We start from the raw sequence: 22,011 nt of genomic DNA, 5'->3' as shown, positions 1-22,011 counted from the left end.
AAGTTAATTTTGATGATCTCGGATTAATGAACAGTTCAGAGCTTTGAAATAAAACAATGCGAGTATGAAGCCATACAAATCATCTACAACATGTTCAGTAAAGGGAGGTTTGGGAAACTTTCATATTGATCGTCAGTGTCAGGTCAGATGAAATATTACTTTAACGGTTTGATTTATTTATTTTAGATCTGGTTCACAAACATTTTACCAAATATTTTGGACGTTTCTCATTATAATGTGTAACACTGCAGCTTGTGTGAAAACTGAAACAAAGGATTGAGGTGATTTTCTTGTCCTCCCACCTGCTCAGATGATGTCACTTTCTTTCTTTTTTTTTTATTTTCAGGTTTGATTCTTGCCATTAACAAACCATTATCTATGACTTTTGCCTCAATAAACTCCTAATTTGCTGTTTATTAATTGTTAGTGAGGTAGTTGTTAAAATGGTAACACTTTAGAATACTGTTTCTTACTTACTACATAACTTATAAGGAATTATTGAAGAACTAACAGGTGATTATTCATTAACACTTAACTCACTACTGTTAACTACTAAGGAAGATGTGTTAATTAATCAGTATGTAATATAATTTTATGATTATGTTAAGTAACAGTTAGCTAATCAATAACTAATGTATTCTGTCATACCTCCTGAAGAACTACTATTGATTATCTACTACTTAGTGTTCTAGAAAAATAACTATGAAGTAACTACTAATGGACAGTTTTACACAATTACATTGAATTGTGACCCTTTCATATAAATGCTATTAGCAATAATAGCAGTAGTATGAAAATGCAATATTAATAAATGCAATACATTTTATAGAGGTTTTGCCTATTTAGTAAATTGTTTTGTGAGTGTGTTTTGTAAGAAATCACCTTGTAGTAGGAACCCCACTCCAGTGCCTTGTGATAACTTACCTTAGTTTTTATATTTTATATACAGTACTGTATGTGTGCCTCCTCAGCATATACCACATTATATATATATATATATATATATATATATATATATATATATATATATATATATATATATATATATATAGATAGATAGATAGATAGATAGATAGATATACCAGGAAAAGTGAAAATACAGGTACCCAATTTGTAATTAATAAAGAATTATAAAATAATTATGCAGGACTTATTTTGAACCTGAAACATTAGGCCTATTCTAAAGTGAAAATATTGGGAACCCATTAGTAATTAACAAAGAATTATCAGGTAATTCCTGAAGAATTACTTAGAATCTGAAACAGTATTCTAAAGTGAAAACATAGGCAACCCATTATTAATTAATAATTAATTATCAAATAATTCTGCAGGACTTATTTTGAACCTGAAACATTAAACCTATTCTAAAGTGGAAATGTTGGGAAACCATTAGTAATTAATAAATAATTATTAGATAATTCCTCAAGAATTACTTAGAATCTGAAACAGTATTCTAAAGTGAAAACATAGGGAACCCATTAGTAATTAATAATTAATGATCAAATAATTCTGAATGACTTATTTTGAACCTGAAACATTTTGCAATATTTTGCTGTGCGATTTTCTCCTATCCAATGAGTGGCATTACAACCATAGATACACAAAAGCACAGCATGAAATTACAAATCACATCCATTTTATTTGTTTGCTGTACTCCATATCTTTAGAATCCAGAAGTTTGCAAGGAACATATCCAAATTCGGCCCTTTATCAATCGATCTTCATCTTCATTCTCAGTAACAGCGACCATCACATAGTCAAAGCCCGCGCTCGTTATTTGATTTGAATGTGAAAATAGCGCCAGTGCGCCACCCTCGAGAAACGTTACGACACGGTTTACGGCACTGATATCGAACTCTCATTGGTTCTCACCTAATTCGTCACAGATTGCGACATACCTTGTTTCAGTTGATAGACATTTGAAATCAGTACTGCGACAGTGCGCCTTCACGGAGAGAAGACAGATTCATAATTTCACGGATTAATAAATTAAATTCGGCTCTGTACCTTATAAAAACTATTACCTCCAGAGAGGACTGCGACTGGAACTCATTATCATTTGAACTACTTTTGGTACCACTTTTGATCTTTTCGCAAAAAATAAATGATTAATGTTAAGTTTGTTTGTCTGTTATTTGTTTATTTATAACTGTAACGTTATGTAGTTTTAAGAAATGGTTATTGGTAGGTTTAGGAGTAGGTGTAGAATTAACGTTAGTGGCTCAAAATAACGTTTTAATGTTATATTTTTACTAAAATTGTGTTTTATTATGTTTTATTCTTTTAACATTCTGTATAAATTGGGTAGGTTTAGGTTCGGGTGGGGTTACGCATTTTTCTATGGATAACTGACTGGTCAGAGAACACGTTCTATCTGTACGTATTTTAGGTTGTTTTTATGTAAATTTAGTTACATATCGAACCTGTAATTACGTCCAGATAATACGTAAACAACACTGTAAATACGTAAAGGCACATACGTATTGGACAGTTTTAATTTACGTCTAAATATGTACGTTTTGATTGTGAGATCAGGCTGAATTATTAGATAATTCCTCAAGAATTACTTCGAATCTGAAACAGTATTCTAAAGTGAAAACATAGGGAACCGATTAGTAATTAATAAAGAATTATCAAATAATTCCTGAAGAATTAATTAGAATCTGAAACAGTATTCTAAAGTGAAAACATAGGGAACCGATTAGTAATTAATAATTAATTATCAAATAATTCCTGAAGAATTAATTAGAATCTGAAACAGTATTCTAAAGTGAAAACATAGGGAACCGATTAGTAATTAATAATTAATTATCAAATAATTCCTGAAGAATTACTTAGAATCTGAAACAGTATTCTAAAGTGAAAACATAGGGAACCCATTAGTAATTAATAATTAATTATCAAATAATTCCTGAAGAATTACTTAGAATCTGAAACAGTATTCTAAAGTGAAAACATAGGGAACCGATTAGTAATTAATAATTAATTATCAAATAATTCCTGAAAAATTACTTAGAATCTGAAACAGTATTCTAAAGTGAAAACATAGTGAACCGATTAGTAATTAATAATTAATTATCAAATAATTCCTGAAGAATTACTTAGAATCTGAAACAGTATTCTAAAGTGAAAACATAGGGAACCCATTAGTAATTAATAATTAATTATCAAATAATTCCTGAAGAATTACTTAGAATCTGAAACAGTATTCTAAAGTGAAAACATAGTGAACCGATTAGTAATTAATAATTAATTATCAAATAATTCCTGAAAAATTACTTAGAATCTGAAACAGTATTCTAAAGTGAAAACATAGTGAACCCATTAGTAATTAATAAAGAATTATCAGATAATTTTGCAGAACTTACAGAATTCTAAAGTGAACCTAGTAAATAATAAACTACATCATTTTGACTAAAAACAACCTATAAAAGTAATCATAAACTTTTTAAAATACTCTCATCTGTTTATTTCAGATGAGAACATTTCTTAATACAGCATATTTTATTCCATTTTAACATGTATACTGCCCACATTTTAATTAATGTAACAAACATTTCATAATCAAAAGTTAAACATTTATAAGTAAACTAAATCCATATTTCATTTCCATTATAGGCTAATAATTGGGCTGTAACAAAGTTGCTACTGTAGTAGTTCTTTGTACTTGTCCTTTTCAAGTAATTTTGAAAATTAACAAGCCTACTTATAATTTTACTGGAGTAATATTTTATTGGGGTATCTGTACTTTTACTCAAGTACTTGATTTGTGGGACACAGCCTGATTATTATAGTGTTTTTTTTTGCGTATAACTGTTCAGAAGTAGTTATTTCATAGTTATTTTTCTTGAACCTTAACTAGTAGATAATTAATAGTAGTTATTCAGGAGGTATCACAGAATATATTAGTTACTGATTAGCTAACTGTTACTTAACACAATCATAAAATTATATTACATACTGATTAGTTAACACATCTTTCTTAGTAGTTAACAGTAGTGAGTTAAGTGTTAATGAATAATCACCTGTTAGTTCTTCAATAATTCCTAATTAGTTATGTAGTAAGTAAGAAACAGTATTATAAAGTGTTACCGTTAAAATCAGGTATTGGTTAGGATTAGATATATAGAATATGGTCATGCAGAATATTTGCTTTATAAGTACTAATAAACAGCCAGTATTTTATTAATATGCATATAGTAAGCATATAGTTAACATGAGAATTGGTCCCCCTACAAAAGTGTTATCAGTGTGATCAGAATATAAATGAAGTATATTCAATGGGATTCTAGCCTTTCATGTGAACAAGTTATTTTTCTATTACACTCATAATGTATTTGTCTGAATGCAGAGGACTGTGAGGGAATGGAGTGTGTGAAGCTACTCGTCACCTGTTCACTTCTTAAAATAAAAGACTGCAAACAGTGACATGTATGGACTGCTGTTGGAGTGGGTGGGTGGTATGTATGTATATTATATATATATAGGAACATGAGGCCAGACTCCACAGCTGCTCTGCAGACCGACTCAGCACCTCAAGACTTTGAGAGTGGTTTTCACAGAGCCAGAAGAAATCATAACACCGGCAGTGAGAATGTGATAAAAATAGCATTTAACACATTCAGACCTGGGCGATTTCAAAGTGTGGCATGTGACCAAGTATGTTAACCCATACTCAGAATTCATTCTCTGCATTTAACCCATTTGAGTACACGTACACACACATACACACGCACGCACGCACGCACGCACACTTGGTATAGAGGGTGGAAAGAGCACTGGTTGACCCACCTACAATTCCTGCTGAATCTGAGACTCGAGCCAGCTACCTTTAGGTTACAAGCCCGCCTCTCTAACCATTAGGCCACGACTGCCTCCTGACTGTTTGTGTGATCAATGTTTAGTTTAAAAAAAAAAAAACTGGTATTGAATGTCAGGTCAAAAGTCAAGTTTAAGATCTGTGATGGGAATTGATAGGAATCGATATGAAGTGTTGCTGCTGCAATTTCATTTACATTTCAGGTTTATTTGTATAGCACTTTTCACAATACAAATCATAGCAAAGCAGTTTTACAGAAAATTAAATTTAGACAATATATTTAGTAGTAGCTTATCAGTGGTAACTGTCAAATTAATGTACATATGGCAGAAATGTACGGTAAAATTCAGTTGATGACGTAATCAAACAGACGATGAACACTATTAACAGCAATGATTATATGTTGCAGTCAAACTACAAAGAGCCATTGTTCACTGACAAGCTACGTAATATATGATTGTGGTTTTACGCAGTTTATTAGTGAACAATGGCTCTGTGTAGTTAATGCTACTCCATCTGAAAGCACGAAGGTGATGGAGATTTACCATTGATTACAGAACCATTACTAAATAACTGTCACTGCAACAATGTTTTATCAAAATATTGGTCAAATATCGAAGCTAGAGTCTAAACTTTCAATTGATGCACAGTTTGTCCAGATCAAGTAAGAGAGTGATGTTTAACGTGCTGTAAAAGTGAAACAATAATAAACTGAGGCCGTCGGCAATGCTTGCACGTAAAGGAGTTAAAGGTCTTACTGAAGACTATTATGTCGTCAAGATATACTAAAGTCTTGGACCATTGGAGGCCACGGAGAGCAAGCTCCATCAATCTCTGAAATGTTGGGGGGGCATTAGTAAGAACCATTGGCATGACCTTAAAGCTGCAGTAGGGAACTTTTTAGGCTCTAGCGGTTAATAAACAGAACTGCTTGCGTCTTGCGGAAGAACATCGTAGCTGGAACTACTTCTCTCTGTTTATGTCTATGAAGAATCACAAAGGTAGTGTGTTTCTCCGCCTCGCTATCCCCGAAGCAATCTAAAATAGTCAGAATATAAACACTTATTATAGGTGTACCCTAGTGATTCAGGACAAGCTAAAAACACGGTTTGGAAAATGTATCCATGATATACTCACTTATTATGTAAATATTTCTACATTTTGAACACAAACAAAGTTACGGACCGCAGCTCTGATTGGTTGATTTCTTACCGGGAGCGGATTACTTTCTGCAAATGGTAATAGGACCACTGGGAGGAGCCAGAGGAGCTTGATTTTATTTTCACAGATTATCTGTCTCATATTCTACTGTCAGGACATAATGACAGGTTTAACAAATATGTAAAAAATATATTTTTACAAAAGTTCCTTACTGCAGCTTTAAATTGATAGAGGGAGTCACCTGTAGTAAAGGCAGTTTTCTCCTTACTAGCATCATCCATTTGAATTTGTCAATAGCCACTAGACAAATCTAGAGTACTAAACAAGGTGGCTCCAGAAAAGGCGTCTAAACTGTCGTCCACACGTGGAAGTGGGTGTGGATCTTTGATAGTAATTGAGTTCAATCATCTATAATCAATCCAAAATCTATAAGAGCCATCCGTCTTACGGACAACTATTTCCGGGGAAGCCCATGGGCTATGATTAGGTTCAATTAAGTCAGCATCAAGAAGTTTCTGTACTTGGTTGTCGATTTCCTTTCGTAGGACAGGAGATATACGGTATGCTCTCTGACGTACAGGGGATGTAGAAGATGTCTGTATGCTATAATTAATCAAATCAGTTCTACCTTGATCCCCAGAGGTAGTGCTAAAGACATCACAGTTCTCTTGTAGGAGGGAGTTAACTACTCTACCTCACTTGGAGTAAGAGTGTCAGTACCAATTTGAACATCAGGTGTATGGCATGAAAGGCTCTGTAGGCTAACCTGAGCCAAAAGACTATCCATAGGCCTATAAAAATCAGAAGGCACATTACGCACAGTGTAGAATTGACCTAAATGGGTCTGTTTGGGCAGCTCAATATCCTGGTGTGTAGGATTAAGTAAATGAACTACAGTGAGCCCATTTTCAACATTTTCAACATTTCAACAGTCAAGTCTTTGTCAAATGTCACATTCAGTTCTAGAATACCTTGAAAACCAAGAAGCTGAATTTTTGTTTCTGAGTTGCATGCTACTGAAGCAGGAACAATCTCTGTCAAGGGGGTGACTGACACCTGTGAAAGCAAGAACACATTACAGCAAAAGGGTAATGCATGTGAGGAACTGAGAAGGGAAATTTTCTCATTATTGAACATAAAAGTACCAGAGGCTGTGTCATTTGAGGCACCATGTGTTTTGAAAAAGTCCCACCCAAGAAGGGCATCCTGTCTAGAGTCTCTTACAACATACATGTTCATACTGAATGTGTGTAACCCAAGACGTAATGTGACAGGTAATGAGCCTAAAATGTCTAATTGTTGTCCTGTCAGTGTATGTGCCACTTGGAAACTTTTCAGCAAGGGGCGGTGTTTCAGTGCAGGGATGCGTTGACGTAAGGCCTCACTAATGAGTGACAAACCAGCACCAGTGTCAAGAAAAACACTGACTTCTTGGTCCTCAATGAGTCCTTTTATGTACAGTGTCCAGATTGCAGAGTCTAGAAATGTCACTGTGTTGTCGATATGGGCCGCTGACAGTTGAACTGAAGATTGGCCCTAATCTCCAGCTACCATTCGTTTCCCGACTGCTGCTGAAGCATACATGGTGTGAATATGGTCGTTGTGGACTTGGAGAGCTATGTCTGTAATACTGCTCACCCCTCTGTCGATCTCAGTTCTTGCCTGGACTGCTGTCGTCGTTTGATTGATGCCTATAGTTGGGCTGAGCATCGTATGCAGCAAATCCCCACTGAGGACTAAAGTGAATATCTCGACTGTCATAGTGTAAGGATCTTTCATAGCCTTGCTGCAGAGGATAACTTTGCCAGGGGCTTCCTTGTGGTCTGCGATGGCTGTTACTGGAACGTACAGGAGATCTACCTCTGAAGTAGGGCTCATCGGATGCAATGAAATGTTGATAGCGAGAAGATGACAAATTATGATTGTCTTTAACTCTGTCTAGTGAGGGTGATCGTGGACGATAGGCAAAGTGATGTTCTGGGGATGAAATGGAACTGGTATAATGAGACTTTGTAATTGTAACAACAGACTGAAGTTTGTCTGCTTTCAGATGAAGGTCATTGAGCTGTGCTGCAAGCATATTGGTCGACTCTGTCGTGAGGCTGTGTACCACGGCAGGTTGAGGTGCAGCAGGCCCCGGCAGAGGAAAAGACTCAGTGGCTGCAGAACGTGCTCTCTCACACCAACCAGCTAATTTAATCGCATCTTCAAGTGTAGTAACACCAAACTTTTACAGCTTAGTTAACAATGCAGGTTCAAATCCAGTTATAAAACGTCGCAAAATTTCACCTTTGATGGCTGATTCTCCATAGTCTGGAAAATCTTGGTGAACAAGGCAAGTCAATTCGGCAGCATAGACTTCCAATGGCTCGTTACTCAGACGTGGACTGGCATTCAAGTAAGTTTGAAATATTCTTAATTTTGATCGAAAACTGCAGCTAATTTGCTACAAGTGGTGTCATAATTAGCTTTTATATTATCTGAAAAACTATCCCAGTAACTAAATGCAGCACCGGCCAATCTTGAAGGAAGTACTTTGGCAAGCTGAGGTTTGTCCATACCTGAGGTCTCACAGCATACTTGAAAACAACGAGCCCACTGAGAAAAGCTTTCGTTGCCATCTTCAGTGAAGTCTGGAGGTAAAACAGCTCTGAAGTGCACTTGCGGGTTTGTTACATTGTCCTCTGCCATGTTTGAAAAGAGTGAAGTCAATGCAGTGTTGTATTAGTTCAATCCAGCAAAGTCTTTTATAGATAAAGGTTTGCAGGTTAGACTTAATGTAGTGAAGGTAGTGAAAAAAGTGAGCGCTATTAAATCCTGGCAATAAGCCAACTTCTAATAGTCCCGTTGCATACGTCTGCTTTTACTTATTTTCCCCCTCTCTCCGTATACATATACATATAACTGAACATGAAATGAAAACACACACGATGGTGAAAACAACAAAACTGCTCTAAAGTTATAAATAGACCGTCAGAATACAGTCCATGTAATTGAAATGTTACTTAAAGCCAAATGCGTTTCAGTCTAAAAATGAATTCACTAATACAAATGATCCAGCATATATGATGAAAGGGCAGTGAATATCATATATTTTAGTCATTGTCACCATACCAGTCCAACAGCAAGAGAGACAACCACCGCTGCAACCAATAAATATGGAAGGCGTAGGGTTTAGCTGCCCGTGGGTTGATTTGAAAAAAGATGATGGACTTGAAAATATTGACGGCTAGTAACTTTTTATTGAGCAAAGTCCTTGAACTGGAGGAGAGCAACACTCGTCTCCGTGCCCGCCACACTCTGCTCTCCCTCTCTTCCCGCACTTCCTTTTACAATACAAGATCCTCCTTCTCGGAGGACACAAGACCAAAATAAAAGTCCTTGGCAAAAACATGCAGAAACAGAAGACAATGAATATTAAGCTAACAACTTCACTCTATATTTTGCTGATTGTGCTTTTGTGCTGGTCTTGACTGGTTTAGGCCTGTCATGGATAAATAAATATTACACTGAAACCACCAGTAAGTGGCTTTAAGTCTCGGTCTTAATGACTGATGCATTGAATTGTTCATTCAACTCACTGACTTATTGACTCTTTATAATCAAATGAATAGGTGGATCATTGACTCAATAGATTTGTTTAAAACCGTCGATTCATTTAGAAACTGAGCAAGTAACTGTCATTATGAATGGACTCAAGATTTTTTGGCCAAGTGACAATTGATAATGTAATTTTGCAACAAACAACAATTAAGATGTTATGGTATGATAAATATCACACATCATAAATATCCTTACATCCATATTAGTGGAAGCAATGTTTAAAAAAAAATAATAACCTGAATATGAGCTTGTTCATCCAAAGTTTCAGTGCATTTATAAAAATGCATCAACATGATTGATCACTTTGTATTTCTGTGTTTTCATTTTGATAATGTGCTGAAAATGAAATTAACTGTTTATTAATTCATTTCAGAGCGGATGGAAGGGAACGAGGAGAGTGAAGAACTGAGTGAAGTGGAGGAGAAACACCATGACAAACCTGGAGAAAAGCCTTTAAGTCGCTTAAATACTAATAAGACATTTTTAAAGAAAAGAAGAGCCAAGAAATCTTTCACCTGCACTCAGTGTGGAAAGATTTTCTCATGGAAAGACAGTCTTGTGCTTCACATGAGAGTTCATACTGGAGAGAAACCGTACACATGTGATCAGTGTGGGAAGAGCTTCACAAAATCAGCAAACCTTAAGAGACACATGAACATCCACACCGAAGAGAAGCCGTTCACATGTGATCAGTGCGGAAAAACATTTTTGTGTGCTTCATACCTGAAGAAACACTTGAAAGTTCATATGAAGGAGAAGCCACATTCATGTTCTGAATGTGGAAAGAGTTATTCACTTCCGCAAAGTTTAAATGTACATCAGAAAAAACATACTGGTGTGAGAGAGTACATGTGCTTTGAGTGTGACAAGACTTTTATTTCAGCGAGCAATTTAAAAGTGCATGAGAGGATTCACACTGGAGAGAAACCATATAAGTGTTCACACTGTGACAAGAGATTCAGAGTGTTAGTAAGTATGAAATCACATGAGTGGATCCACACTGGAGAGAAGCAACACACATGTGATCATTGCGCAAAACGTTTTGCTTCTAAAAGTCACCTAAAGAGACACATGAAGATCCATGTCGTGGAAAAAAACACTTAGTGGAGAAACCAGTTAGTTTCCTAACAGTCGTGATGAGCGACAGGATGTTGGTTGATTGGTATCTGTTAACTCCTGTTCACACCATCACGACTGTCCGGATTTTCACATGGGATTTGTCTGGTCAGACCAATCAAGAAAAAGAAAAGGAAAACATGTAAATTCAATTGCAGATGTTTTATTAAGGAAATTAGTATCACCCAAATTATAAATAAATGAATAAAAATAAATGCTAAACAACAAACAGATAATAGATTCACAAAAGCAGCCCCATCGCACATAACAGAGATTATTATGCAATCAATTTGCTCATTTTGCTATTTAGTATTATATTTAAAGCAGATTATACATCAAACACAAGACAATCATTGTAAACACTGCATACAAATATCCATTAACTCCATATTAATCAAGCAGCTCAATACAGCTTGCCAGTTATTTGTAAAAAAAAATAAAAAGAAAATGGATGGCATCATTTCCTCAAAATGGTCAGGGTTTTTCTTTGTTTTCTGAGATAAAAAAAAAAAAACATAAATAAAACAATGGATAATCCTCCTGTTTGCTGTTTTAAATATTGTTTCAGATAAAAACTCACCAGCTCTTCTGTCACAGATGATCTGAAGAAGAATCACAGTAGGAGCAGCAAACACTGCAAACACTGCAAACTTAACAATAATCTCAATCACTGCAGGAAAGACGAGAAAAAACGGACTCAATCTGTGAAACTGGGAATGAAATGATAAACAGTATTTTATTTGCTTTCCAGATAATTGTTTATAGACATGATTGTGTAAGATCATCTGGGTGAGAGTGACATCTCTTTGATATTTAATAAAGTTACTTTTCACATAACAGTATTAGTTTTCATGTTTAAGGATTGTAGATGAAGTATGAGAGAATTAAATGAGAAAATGAATATATAAATTACAAATTAATCATGGCTTGAGTTAAAGTTTGTGTTCAGCTGCTCTAATAACTCCAGAGAGGACTACATTTAGATTCTAGTGTGATTCTAGTGTGAGTTCAGTGTCTGAAATGAAGATCGTGATTCTAGTGTGATTATAGTGTGAATTCAGTGTCTGATATGAAGATTGTGATTCTAGTGTGAATTCAGTGTCTGAAATGAAGATTGTGATTCTAGTGTGAATTCAGTGTCTGAAATGAAGATTGTGATTCTAGTGTAAATTCAGTGTCTATAAATGAAGATTGTGATTCTAGTGTGAATTCAGTGTCTGAAATGAAGATTGTGATTCTAGTGTGAATTCAGTGTCTGAAATAAAGATAGTGATTCTAGTGATTCTAGTGTGATTCTATTGTGACTCTAGTGTCTGAAATGAAGATAGTAATTCTAGTGTGAATTCAGTGTGATTCTAGTGTGAATTTAGTGTCTGAAATGATAAGGATATACAAACACACCCTGATTCAGAGAGATTGGTGCGGTGTCTGGATTCAGTGTTCTTGCTGTAGTGGACGTTACAACTATTAAAACATGATGGAAAATATAAATATAATACATTAGTGCATGAAGACAGCATTAAGACATTTCTTTAACACAGTGCTGTAGTCCAGAAGTTTATATCAGTTATGCTGCTGAAAGCTGTTCACACTAACATGGAATGACTTTGTATGTTTAAACATTAAAGCACTAATCTTCATACAATGAAAGAATATGAATATGAAAAGAATATGCTTTTATATGGGGATAATAATACAGAACTGCATCCATACCCTGTTGATCAGTAAATCCAGATGTGTGTGCAGCTGCAGTCCTCTCAGAGTTTGGGGTGTTTAATGATTTCTGATTTTCTGTACAAATAAAGGATGCATTTTTAGTTCATATACACCACATTTTAGGAAAAAGCATTGAAGTAATAAACATTTATCGTAAGTTCTTGTTATCAAATGAAGATCACTCTCAGACAGTCTGATCAGTGATCAGTTTCTGGAAATCTACAAATGGATCATGTTTCTCGGCTGAAGTTTGTTCACTGATCATCTGTACACTGTATCATTGGATGTTTTTATTATTTTGAGAGTTATACTGTATTTAAGAATCAGACAACTGTTAATTTAATGTATTCTAGGTTAAAATGAACTTAATTACTCTGTAAATTAAAAAGTTTTCATAGATCTGTCTGAAAGAGTGTTTTACTCTCATCACACCCTGCGTGTTGAATGATAATATGCTGCTGAAGCCTCTAACCCTGGTTTCTAATCATATTACTCGGTGCGAGGATGATGATAGGCTGTCCTGTGTGTCTGTAAAAAAATATATATCACATCCTGATAGTAGTCACTAAGTTAAGTGTTCAAAATGTATTTATATCGTCTGTTGAAGGTGTTCAATCATATTCCTCTGTCCAAGGAAAATATGTATTTTCATACCTTATGATATGAAGTCATAAGTCTTTTAATACATTTTATGGTTTAGATCACTACTATTTCACAATGTCAATATGTTTGAAACCGTCAGAGAGTCAAACTGATCTCTGAAAGTTTTCTCTAATCTTAATTTGTCTGAAAAGAGTGTTTCCCAGAACAGACCATGTGTCCAATGATAATTATTTCTGTAAAGTTGTTATCTTAAGGGGTCAGGAGTTAAATAGAGGATCTTATAGAGCTGATGTATCTGATGTATCGAACCGTTATTCATTATTTCAGTCAGTTATCATTATTAGACAATTAATGCACTCAGAAACAATGAAACATTATAAAATAAAGATAATTGTGAACAATTCACATATCAGGCTATTCCTAAAACAATTGATTTTGCCTTGACATAGACTGCATGTTTTGTTTTGTTTTTTTCAGTTAGTTTTTTTTCTTTTTGGAAATAGAGTCACACTCAGGACCTTCACCGGACCCCTGAAATCAAATAGCCGACCAGTAAAATCAATGAAATATATTTTTATTCAATAATATTTTTTAAATATTTTTATTAATTTTGAGAGGATTTTGTGGTAATAATTCATATTTATGCAATAATTATGATATATTTTTCCCCATTTAAAAAAGAATCAAATAATAAAAAATATATACATATATTTCAATTGATGCTGTATTTCCTTTTTTTTTAAGTCAGATTGGTGCCTCCTGGTGGGAGTAGTAAGTAATAATTTCTTGCAATGCCATAGTTAACCACTAGATTGATGTACAGCTCTCTATAACAAGGCTTGTGAATTCCCTAGTTATTTTTGCAATTTATTTTTTTTTTTTTAGGTTGTTGATTTGAATATATAGAGGCATGCACAATATACCGTACACACAGTTTCAATGGAGGGACTGAGAGCTCTCGGACTAAATCTAAAATATCTTAAATAAACGGAGGTCTTATGGGTTTGGAATGACATGAGGGTAAATTATTAATGACATAATTTTGCAAATTGGGTCAACTAACCCTTTAATGAATGGCGCAGAAGTTTATTTACACACATTGAAGCGCGCGTGACGCTCGCGTGATTTCTGCATCTGCTGTCTCACTAAATAAGGACACATGAACAACATCTCCAGAACTGCTCTGACAGTCACTTCATGAGCATAGTGTAAAGGAATTCCCGGTAACCCATCAAAATAAGTCTGGTTTAATTTAAAGACAAGTGTTTGCCAGAAATGTATTACTATTTTTCAGCAACATGTACATAGCCTAATACTACAGCTAAAATGAAACAAACATTATTTTAAGGAATAATCACACAACATTTCTTCCATGTTTTATTTTTAAGAATAAATCCCCTTTGTTTAACAAAAAATAAAGTTTGCTTAATTTTCAATAATTAAAAAGAAAAATTAAATGAATGTTTTATGTCTTTGTTTGATAACCAGAAAAATTTTGAATTATTAACACAATTACTCCAGTCTTCACTGTTACATGATCTTCAGAAATCATTATAATATACTGATTTGCTGCTCAAGAAACATTTCTGATTATTATCAATGTTTAAAACAGTTGTGCTATTCCACAATATTTTGTGGAAACCATTACATTTGTCAGTATTTTTTTAATAGACCTTGCAAAAATGTAGTATTTATTTCGATTTTTTTATTATCAATTTAAAAGTCTTTACTATAAACTTATCAAATTAATCCATCTTTCTGTATTAATATAATTTTTCAAGACAATAAACTATGACCAATTATAACCACATTACAACAACCAAAAATTTAAATCTGTCATTAATTACTTACCCTCATGTTGCAGCAAACCATGTTGCAGAACACAAATTAAGATATTTTTTAACAGATGCCTTGTGTACGCAAAAAACAACAACAACAGCAAAAATAATCTATTCAGAAATTATGAATCCCCAATGGATTTTCACAAAAGCGCCAGCTCTCACGCCAATGCAACACTGATGCATCATGGTGCTTATGTGAATGTGTTATTTTATATTGAAAAAAATTCTCAGATTTCATTAAAAAGTTCTGCATTTATGTTTCAAAGATGAACAAAAGTCTGGCTTGGAACAACATAAAGGTGAGTGATGAAAATCTTTGGTTTAACTAACACGTTAGGTAAATGGGGTTCCCACAGGGGCACCAGTAGATCTCTGCCTGATCTCTGATCTTCTGCTTCTTCTGCTCCTTCCTCCATCCCAATTCTGGATTAATGAGCCACGGCAGATGTTTCTTTGAATGCTTTAGCCTCGCTGTTTTTTCTCCAGCATCTAAAGTGAGAAAGAAAACAGTAACTAAAATGTAAATTAATAATAAAAAAACAATGGTTGTCCAAAATGTACAAATTAAAGTGTACTCGTTCTTCATGAGGGATTACTAACTAATCAGTATGTCAGGGGTTGTCAACTCTGGCCCTTAAGGTGAGAATTAGGTCTCTGCAGAGTAAAAGTGGGCATTTATGACTTAAGTCTTTGTTTTCAAACTGCTGGGTGTTTCTAAATCATGCAATCAAAATGATCCCCCTTACCTAACCCCACCATCAAGATGACATCAGCCAATCAGGTATCATGATCTAAAAACACCCTGATCTGGTAACTCCCATTACTTTCCTGCAGAGACCTATGCTTGGCTTCAGGTCCACTATGGCGTTACATTTAAGTCAAATGTTATGAGCGTGTAAGACATGCTCACGAGTTCATTATTGTATTTCACACGCGCAAAAATGAACCTTCAGCTGGCATGATAAAAGTACTCGCGCACAAATTCAACAACCGAGAGGTGTACATATAGCTGCGAGCGAGCGCCTGGCATACTCTCATAGGTTAACTCTGTTTGTGCAGTGGAATCCTGCTCGCGCGCAGCGGGCTTCTGCTCGCGGAGTGCTGTTTTGCTCGCGTGGTGGATTTCTGCTCGCTCAGCTGATTTCTGCTCGCTCGAGTCTACATGACTTTTGACAATTTGGGGGCGGAAACCAAGGAGGGCACTGACCCTCTTATGATTGGTCACTTTCACACAGGGACATCCTTGTACCTTGATTGACAGCTCTCATTACAGGAAGCACGGAGTTGGGTTAAGTTACCACCGAAGAAGAGTGGAAATGAATTAGAATGAGTTTTCTAATATACATTAAATGTCTCTGCACATAGTTAAATCAATTAAGTTACCATCGATGTATATATTTGCGTTTTGTTAAGTAAGTTAACATTGACGTTACATATTTTTGAGCAACAAGTAACGTAACTAGCTAGCCTATTAGTTTTGAAGCTTAAAAATAACCCAATTGGCAACCCAGCTCTGGGTAAATATTAGACAGAACAGCATGCTGGGTTATTGAGAAAACCCAAGATTGGAATTTGTACCCTTTGTGTGTTTGCATTTTTTTGGTTCTGGGTTATTCTTGCTGGGTTATTCTCATAATTTCACTTTTGCTTAACAAAGCAATCATGGATTAATAAATAATGAAGAATACAGGTTATTTAGACTGTTAAAAATAATTTTAATGGAATCTGACATTCATAAATTTGTACCACTGACAAACAACATGCAATTTTCCCTTCTTTTTTTTTCCAGCAATTCCAAAAAAACGAAACAAAAAAAAAACAAATACAGTTGCAATAAATAAGAAAATTATTTCGGAATGACCGGTGTCTAGCTGTTTAACTATTACATTTTTACATGTTTAGCTATTTAAATACACAGTGAAATGACATTGACAATTAACATTTTTTACATTTAAATGTAAAATCATTTAAAGATGTCCTAAAATGTATATTATAAATTTATATCATGTCGTTACAAACCCGTAAGACCTTCGTTCATCTTCAGAACACAAGTTAAGATATTTTCGATGAATTTCGAGAGCTTTCAGCCCAGGGTGAATAATTAATGACAATTTTCATTTTTGGGTGTACTATTGTCAAACACTTAAGATTTGAAGCAAAGATCAACACCTGAGAGCAGTGTACTCTGTTATAGAGCCTGTCTATGGAAGGATAATTTTCAAAAGGAATTGCAAATTATATTTTCAATTGCGTTTTCCACATGTGACACATTGTGACATAATCCAAACACAATTGCAAATCTTGAACAAAAACACTGTTTCAAAAACACTGAACAAAAATTACTGTTTCCGTTTTCATGAATGCACAGGGACTGCCAAATTTCAAATGGAAAAGCAAAGTCCGTTTGCAGCTGTATTTTCCATGTATTATGACTAATAAGCCTGTCATATTAAACAAATACTGCATCATAGCAGCTTTACAATATTAAATAGGAAAATAAGTCAGATTGTGCAGAAGAATCATCTGTTTCCTGTGGTCTTGTCCTGGTGGTCCTTTGAGACAAGGTCTTTACAGGAGATCTGTATCTGGGGCTCTAGTTGTCCTGGTCTCCGCTGTCTTTCAGTGATGTAAAGGTCCTTTCTAGGTGCTGATCCACCATCTGATCTGGATGTGTACTGGATACCGGTGGCTACGGTGACCTCGGAATAAGAGAGAAACAGACTAATGTTAGCATAGATGCATCATAAGAACAAGTACATGAGGTTTTATGAATTACCATGTCTGTTTTTTCACTGTGTCGCACGTTACCTGCCAAAACTCAAATGGAATTGCAATTACTTTAGCATCTGAATTTCCAATGCCTCACATTAAAAGCTGTCAATTTTTGTCAGAGGTGGGACCATACTATGGAGAGTGTTTGTATTGGGAGGTGACGTCACTCAAAGACAATTGTGCAAAATGCTTTTCACCTGATGAATAAAATATAGGGTAAGATGCAAATAGGTAAATCAGAGTAGAACTGCAATGTTGTTTTGCTGACGTGCATCAGAGTGGAAACAGTGAGAGATTTGGGGTAAAAACTACTAAATATCTCCCAATACAAACATGCCCCATAGTATAGTCCCACCCTTGACACAAATTGACAGCTTTCTGTGTAAGGCATTTTTAAATCGCCACGACAGTTGATTGGGGTTTTGTGTACTCTGCTCAGTTAAAGAATTCCATGTTTGTTCCAACCTATAAAATAAAGTAAAAGAAAATACAAAGTGTTTTAATTTGTTAACTGTTAATAACAGTGATTCAGTTCAATTAACTGTGTGAAGTTCATCATGAAATTGAGTCCATCATGTTTATGAGTTAAATTCACCTATGAGTTGGTCTACAGAAGCAGAATATGCTCTAGTGATTGGTTGAAAGGTGTGCTTTCAAACTGTCTAATCAATGGGATGTTCCAGTCATAAATCACAATTTTATGTTAATATGCTGGGCTGGCTATATCAAACACACACAGTCACTGGCACAGATAAGGGAGATCACACTGAATGCGCGCACACAGACATTTCTATGACAAGTCACACAGGTACTGGGTTACTCCCCAGCTTTAAAACAGTCCATAAACACTTATAGGTGTACCAAAGTGATAAGGACAAATCAAAAACACGATCTGGAAAATGGGTATATGAAGTTTACGCTCATAAATTATGTAATCTGAACATAAAGTTACATAAAGTGCAGCTTTATGCACGAAATAAAAATGTATGTGCATTTAAGTTAAGTGAGGGTTAACGTTAGTTGATTATAACAGACAAACAATTATGTAAAATGTATAATAAACATGAACTTACCGTTAGATGCCTCAATAAGACTGCACTCGAAGAGTTTTTCTCTCACAAGTGTATCCATGTGCTTTTCTGAAAGGAAAAAACAACATTTTGAATTATAACTTGTATGTAAAAAGTCTTTATAAACCACACAAGCATTAAATCATTACTAACTCACTAACTCGGCCTACGTCCGCTGTGCGTGCGCGCACTTTGAAATGCCCTGAGACGTCCATTCTTTTCCGGGAATCACTTTGTTCGAGAATTACTGAACCGGTTTATTTGAACCCATGTCGATATTGACAACTGCAGGCGTTTACATTAGAGCAGATAGTCGTATTCACTTATTTGAACTCATTTGACTCACTTAAATGTTAAATGAGCTTTTCAGTGTCACAAACTAATTTTTCCTCTATTTTCACAGGTATTCGCATATTTCAGCCATCCGTCACTGTCTGAAACTTAATAAAACTGTATTATTCTGTCGTCTTAGATACCTTAGCACGATTATGTGAGTAACGTTACGTAGGTTGCCCGTTTGAGGTAAACTGTTCATCATTTAACGTAAATAATGTTGGCCTATAGAAGTTTAACAGTAATGTTGCTGCAAAAAAAGTTATAATTCTGCCAATTTAAATTAATTATTAAAGAAACCATTAAATAAACTTACCTTAAAACCGTTGAAAGCCGTGGCTTTGCCCCGTTGTTCTTCCAAAATGACAGTTGGGGAGCGATCTTCAAGGCGCGTTAAATAACCCAAGCGCTGACCTGAAACAACCCAGCGACGCAACCCAGCAGGTTTAACCCAACACGTGGTAAATTTGAAACTACCCAAAAGTGTTTAAAAAGAAATAAAATAACCCAACAAAATGACCCAACCGTTTCTAGAGTGTATATTCATCGATGGTAACTGATTTAACTATGATCAGCGCAGCTCTTCTTCGGTGGTAACTTAACCCAACTCCGTGCTTCCTGTAATGAGAGCTGTCAATCAAGGTACAAGGATGTCCCTGTGTGAAAGTGACCAATCAAAAGAGGGTCAGTGCCCTCCTTGGTTTCCGCCCCCAAATTGTCAAAAGTCATGTAGACTCGAGAGAGCAGAAATCAGCTGAGCGAGCAGAAATTAGAGGTGTGCGATACCGCTAGATTTGGTATCGATCCGATACCAAGTAAATACAGGGCCAGTATCGCAGATACCGATACCAATACCGATACTTTTTAATAATTAAGGTGGATGCGTCTTCAACCTAAATCTAAATGAATTTTTGTGTTTTGTGTTTTGAATTTTTGAGTTTTTGTGATTTGCATTTTGGGTTATTAATCAGTACCACAAAAGCTTTTGTTCAGAAACAACTTTTGGTTACTTCTGATTTATTTAAATAAACAAAGTTACAAAATGATTACTTCACAAATATAAAAAATGTAAAAACAAATTCTCTTTTCAAGTAGCATGTTAATAAAAAAATGTTTCTCCTCTTTAGTGCACTTCTTTTCAGGATTTTTTTCTTAAAGTCACAACGTTTTACTTCACAATGTAAAACAAATTCTCCTTATACAAAATTCCTGAAGCCGACATCTTCCACTATGGAAAGAGGCTGCAGGTCCTTCACAATCATTTCTGATAGGCGCCTTGTAATATCCACTGCTCTTGGAGAATCAGCTATTGATAAAATAATAAAAATAATTAAGTCTGGTGCACATCTAGGTGAAGTATAAATATAGAAACTAGTATCCCTTTCACAGCTAACACAAAAAGGGTAGATCGGCCTGAAAATACAGCCATACAACACTCCTCTTTCTCTCCGCCTCTGACTGACTGTTGATAGAAATGCGCGGCTGAGCGGTGCGCGCGCCTGACTGCCGGTGGTAGCGCTAGTGGTGAGTCACGTGACGGTACAACACAGGAGAGGGGGCGGAGAGCAGTATCGAGCACGAGCAGCACTCTTAAGAGCTTGCTCTGCTCTGTGACAGCAGCAGCATTTTGACAAACACGGCCAGGTCGCAAAACGAGAGAAACTGAAACTTAAGTATCGATATTTTCCCGTTGGTATCGATCAATACCGATACCAACGTTGGTATCGATATTAGTATCGATCTGCCCACCTCTAGCAGAAATCCACCGCGCGAGCAAAACAGCACTCCGCGAGCGGAAGCCCGCTGCGCGCGAGCAGGATTCCACTGCACAAACAGAGTTAACCTATGAGAGTATGCCAGGCGCTCGCTCGCAGCTATATGTACACCTCTCGGTTGTTGAATTTGTGCGCGAGTACTTTTATCATGCCAGCTGAAGGTTCATTTTTGCGCGTGTGAAATAACATAATGTGCTCGTGAGCATGTCTTACACGCTCATAACATTTGACTTAAATGTAACGCCACAGTCCACTGTCATGCAGAGTTTACGTCTCAATCAGCTTCACAGTTTGCCAAGTTGTGAATATATTGTGTACATATAAATGTAGGTACTGGTAAGCACTGTGGCTCACTATACACTGGTGGCTATTTCTGTCCTCATTATTCAACATCACTACTGGCATTAATGCACAACAGTAAGACTGATATCTTTCTTTTAATGCTATTTACAGCACATTATGATAAATACTTTATTACATGTATGTGCAAGATTTAATTCATAAATTAATTGGAAATGTTTACTAGATTAGACATTACCTGTCTAGTGATATATTTATGCTGAAATATATTATTGGTTTGTGTTTTAAAATCTATTATGTGTAATCTTATAGCGAATTATCAGTGCACCGTAAAAAGAAAATTGTGATTGAGGCAGCCCTTCACCAGTGACTACTGAGCAACAGACCTGAGCGATTCACCCCCAGAGTTTACGTCCACACCTGATCACACTCACCTGTTTGTGACTTATAGTTAGTAAAACTGAAGACCTTGATTAATGTGTTCAGGTGCACTGCACTAGGTTGGTGTAAAACTCTGCATGTAAGTGGACCTTGAGAGACAATGTGGAGATCTCCTGCAATATGTTCTGAACATGCACTATAAAGAGACAGAATGACTTACAACACTGGTGTCCAGTCCTGGGCTGGAGGACCACCATTCTGCAATGCTTCTGCTGATCCTTGATCAGCTGCTCAGGTCCGCTTAACTGGGGTTGGAGCTAAACTCTGAAAAAAGAGAAGACTACCAATATTATAATGTTAAAAAGTTAAACAAGCTTAAATAATTTGATCCATAAATATGCACAACATCTGAAAATGCACAAAGATGAGAAGAAAGCACTTTCAACACACTGAAAAATAAGAAGCCAATATTAAATCACACATGCATTTTCTTTTCTTCTTCTTATTTCTCTTGCAATAAG

The 22,011-nt window shown here is 35.5% G+C and overlaps 1 protein-coding gene and 1 long non-coding RNA gene across 2 annotated transcripts in view; one reads left to right on the top strand and one right to left on the bottom strand.

Annotated features, from left to right (window-relative positions):
• Positions 1-11,536, top strand: part of LOC127952205 (gastrula zinc finger protein XlCGF7.1-like) — a 119,454-nt gene extending 107,918 nt beyond the window's left edge. Inside the window, exon 5 of the mRNA XM_052550619.1 lies at positions 11,268-11,536. Coding sequence (XP_052406579.1) covers positions 11,268-11,300 — 33 coding nt within the window. The 3' untranslated portion in view covers positions 11,301-11,536. The remainder of the gene's footprint in view (positions 1-11,267) is intronic.
• A 6,481-nt stretch (positions 11,537-18,017) lies between these two features.
• LOC127952245 (uncharacterized) lies at positions 18,018-19,607 on the bottom strand. The gene is made up of 3 exons (XR_008152873.1): positions 19,351-19,607; positions 18,705-18,770; positions 18,018-18,096 (listed from the first exon to the last, which is right to left on the bottom strand). It is a non-coding gene; the product is annotated as an uncharacterized LOC127952245 (long non-coding RNA).
• Between the last annotated feature and the right edge of the window lie 2,404 nt (positions 19,608-22,011).

Source organism: Carassius gibelio, chromosome B3 (genome assembly GCF_023724105.1).
Source record: "Carassius gibelio isolate Cgi1373 ecotype wild population from Czech Republic chromosome B3, carGib1.2-hapl.c, whole genome shotgun sequence".
In the NCBI taxonomy this organism is placed as follows: domain Eukaryota; kingdom Metazoa; phylum Chordata; class Actinopteri; order Cypriniformes; family Cyprinidae; genus Carassius; species Carassius gibelio.
Note: the sequence above shows the minus strand (reverse complement) of the source record. Positions and strands in the feature narration are given on the sequence as shown.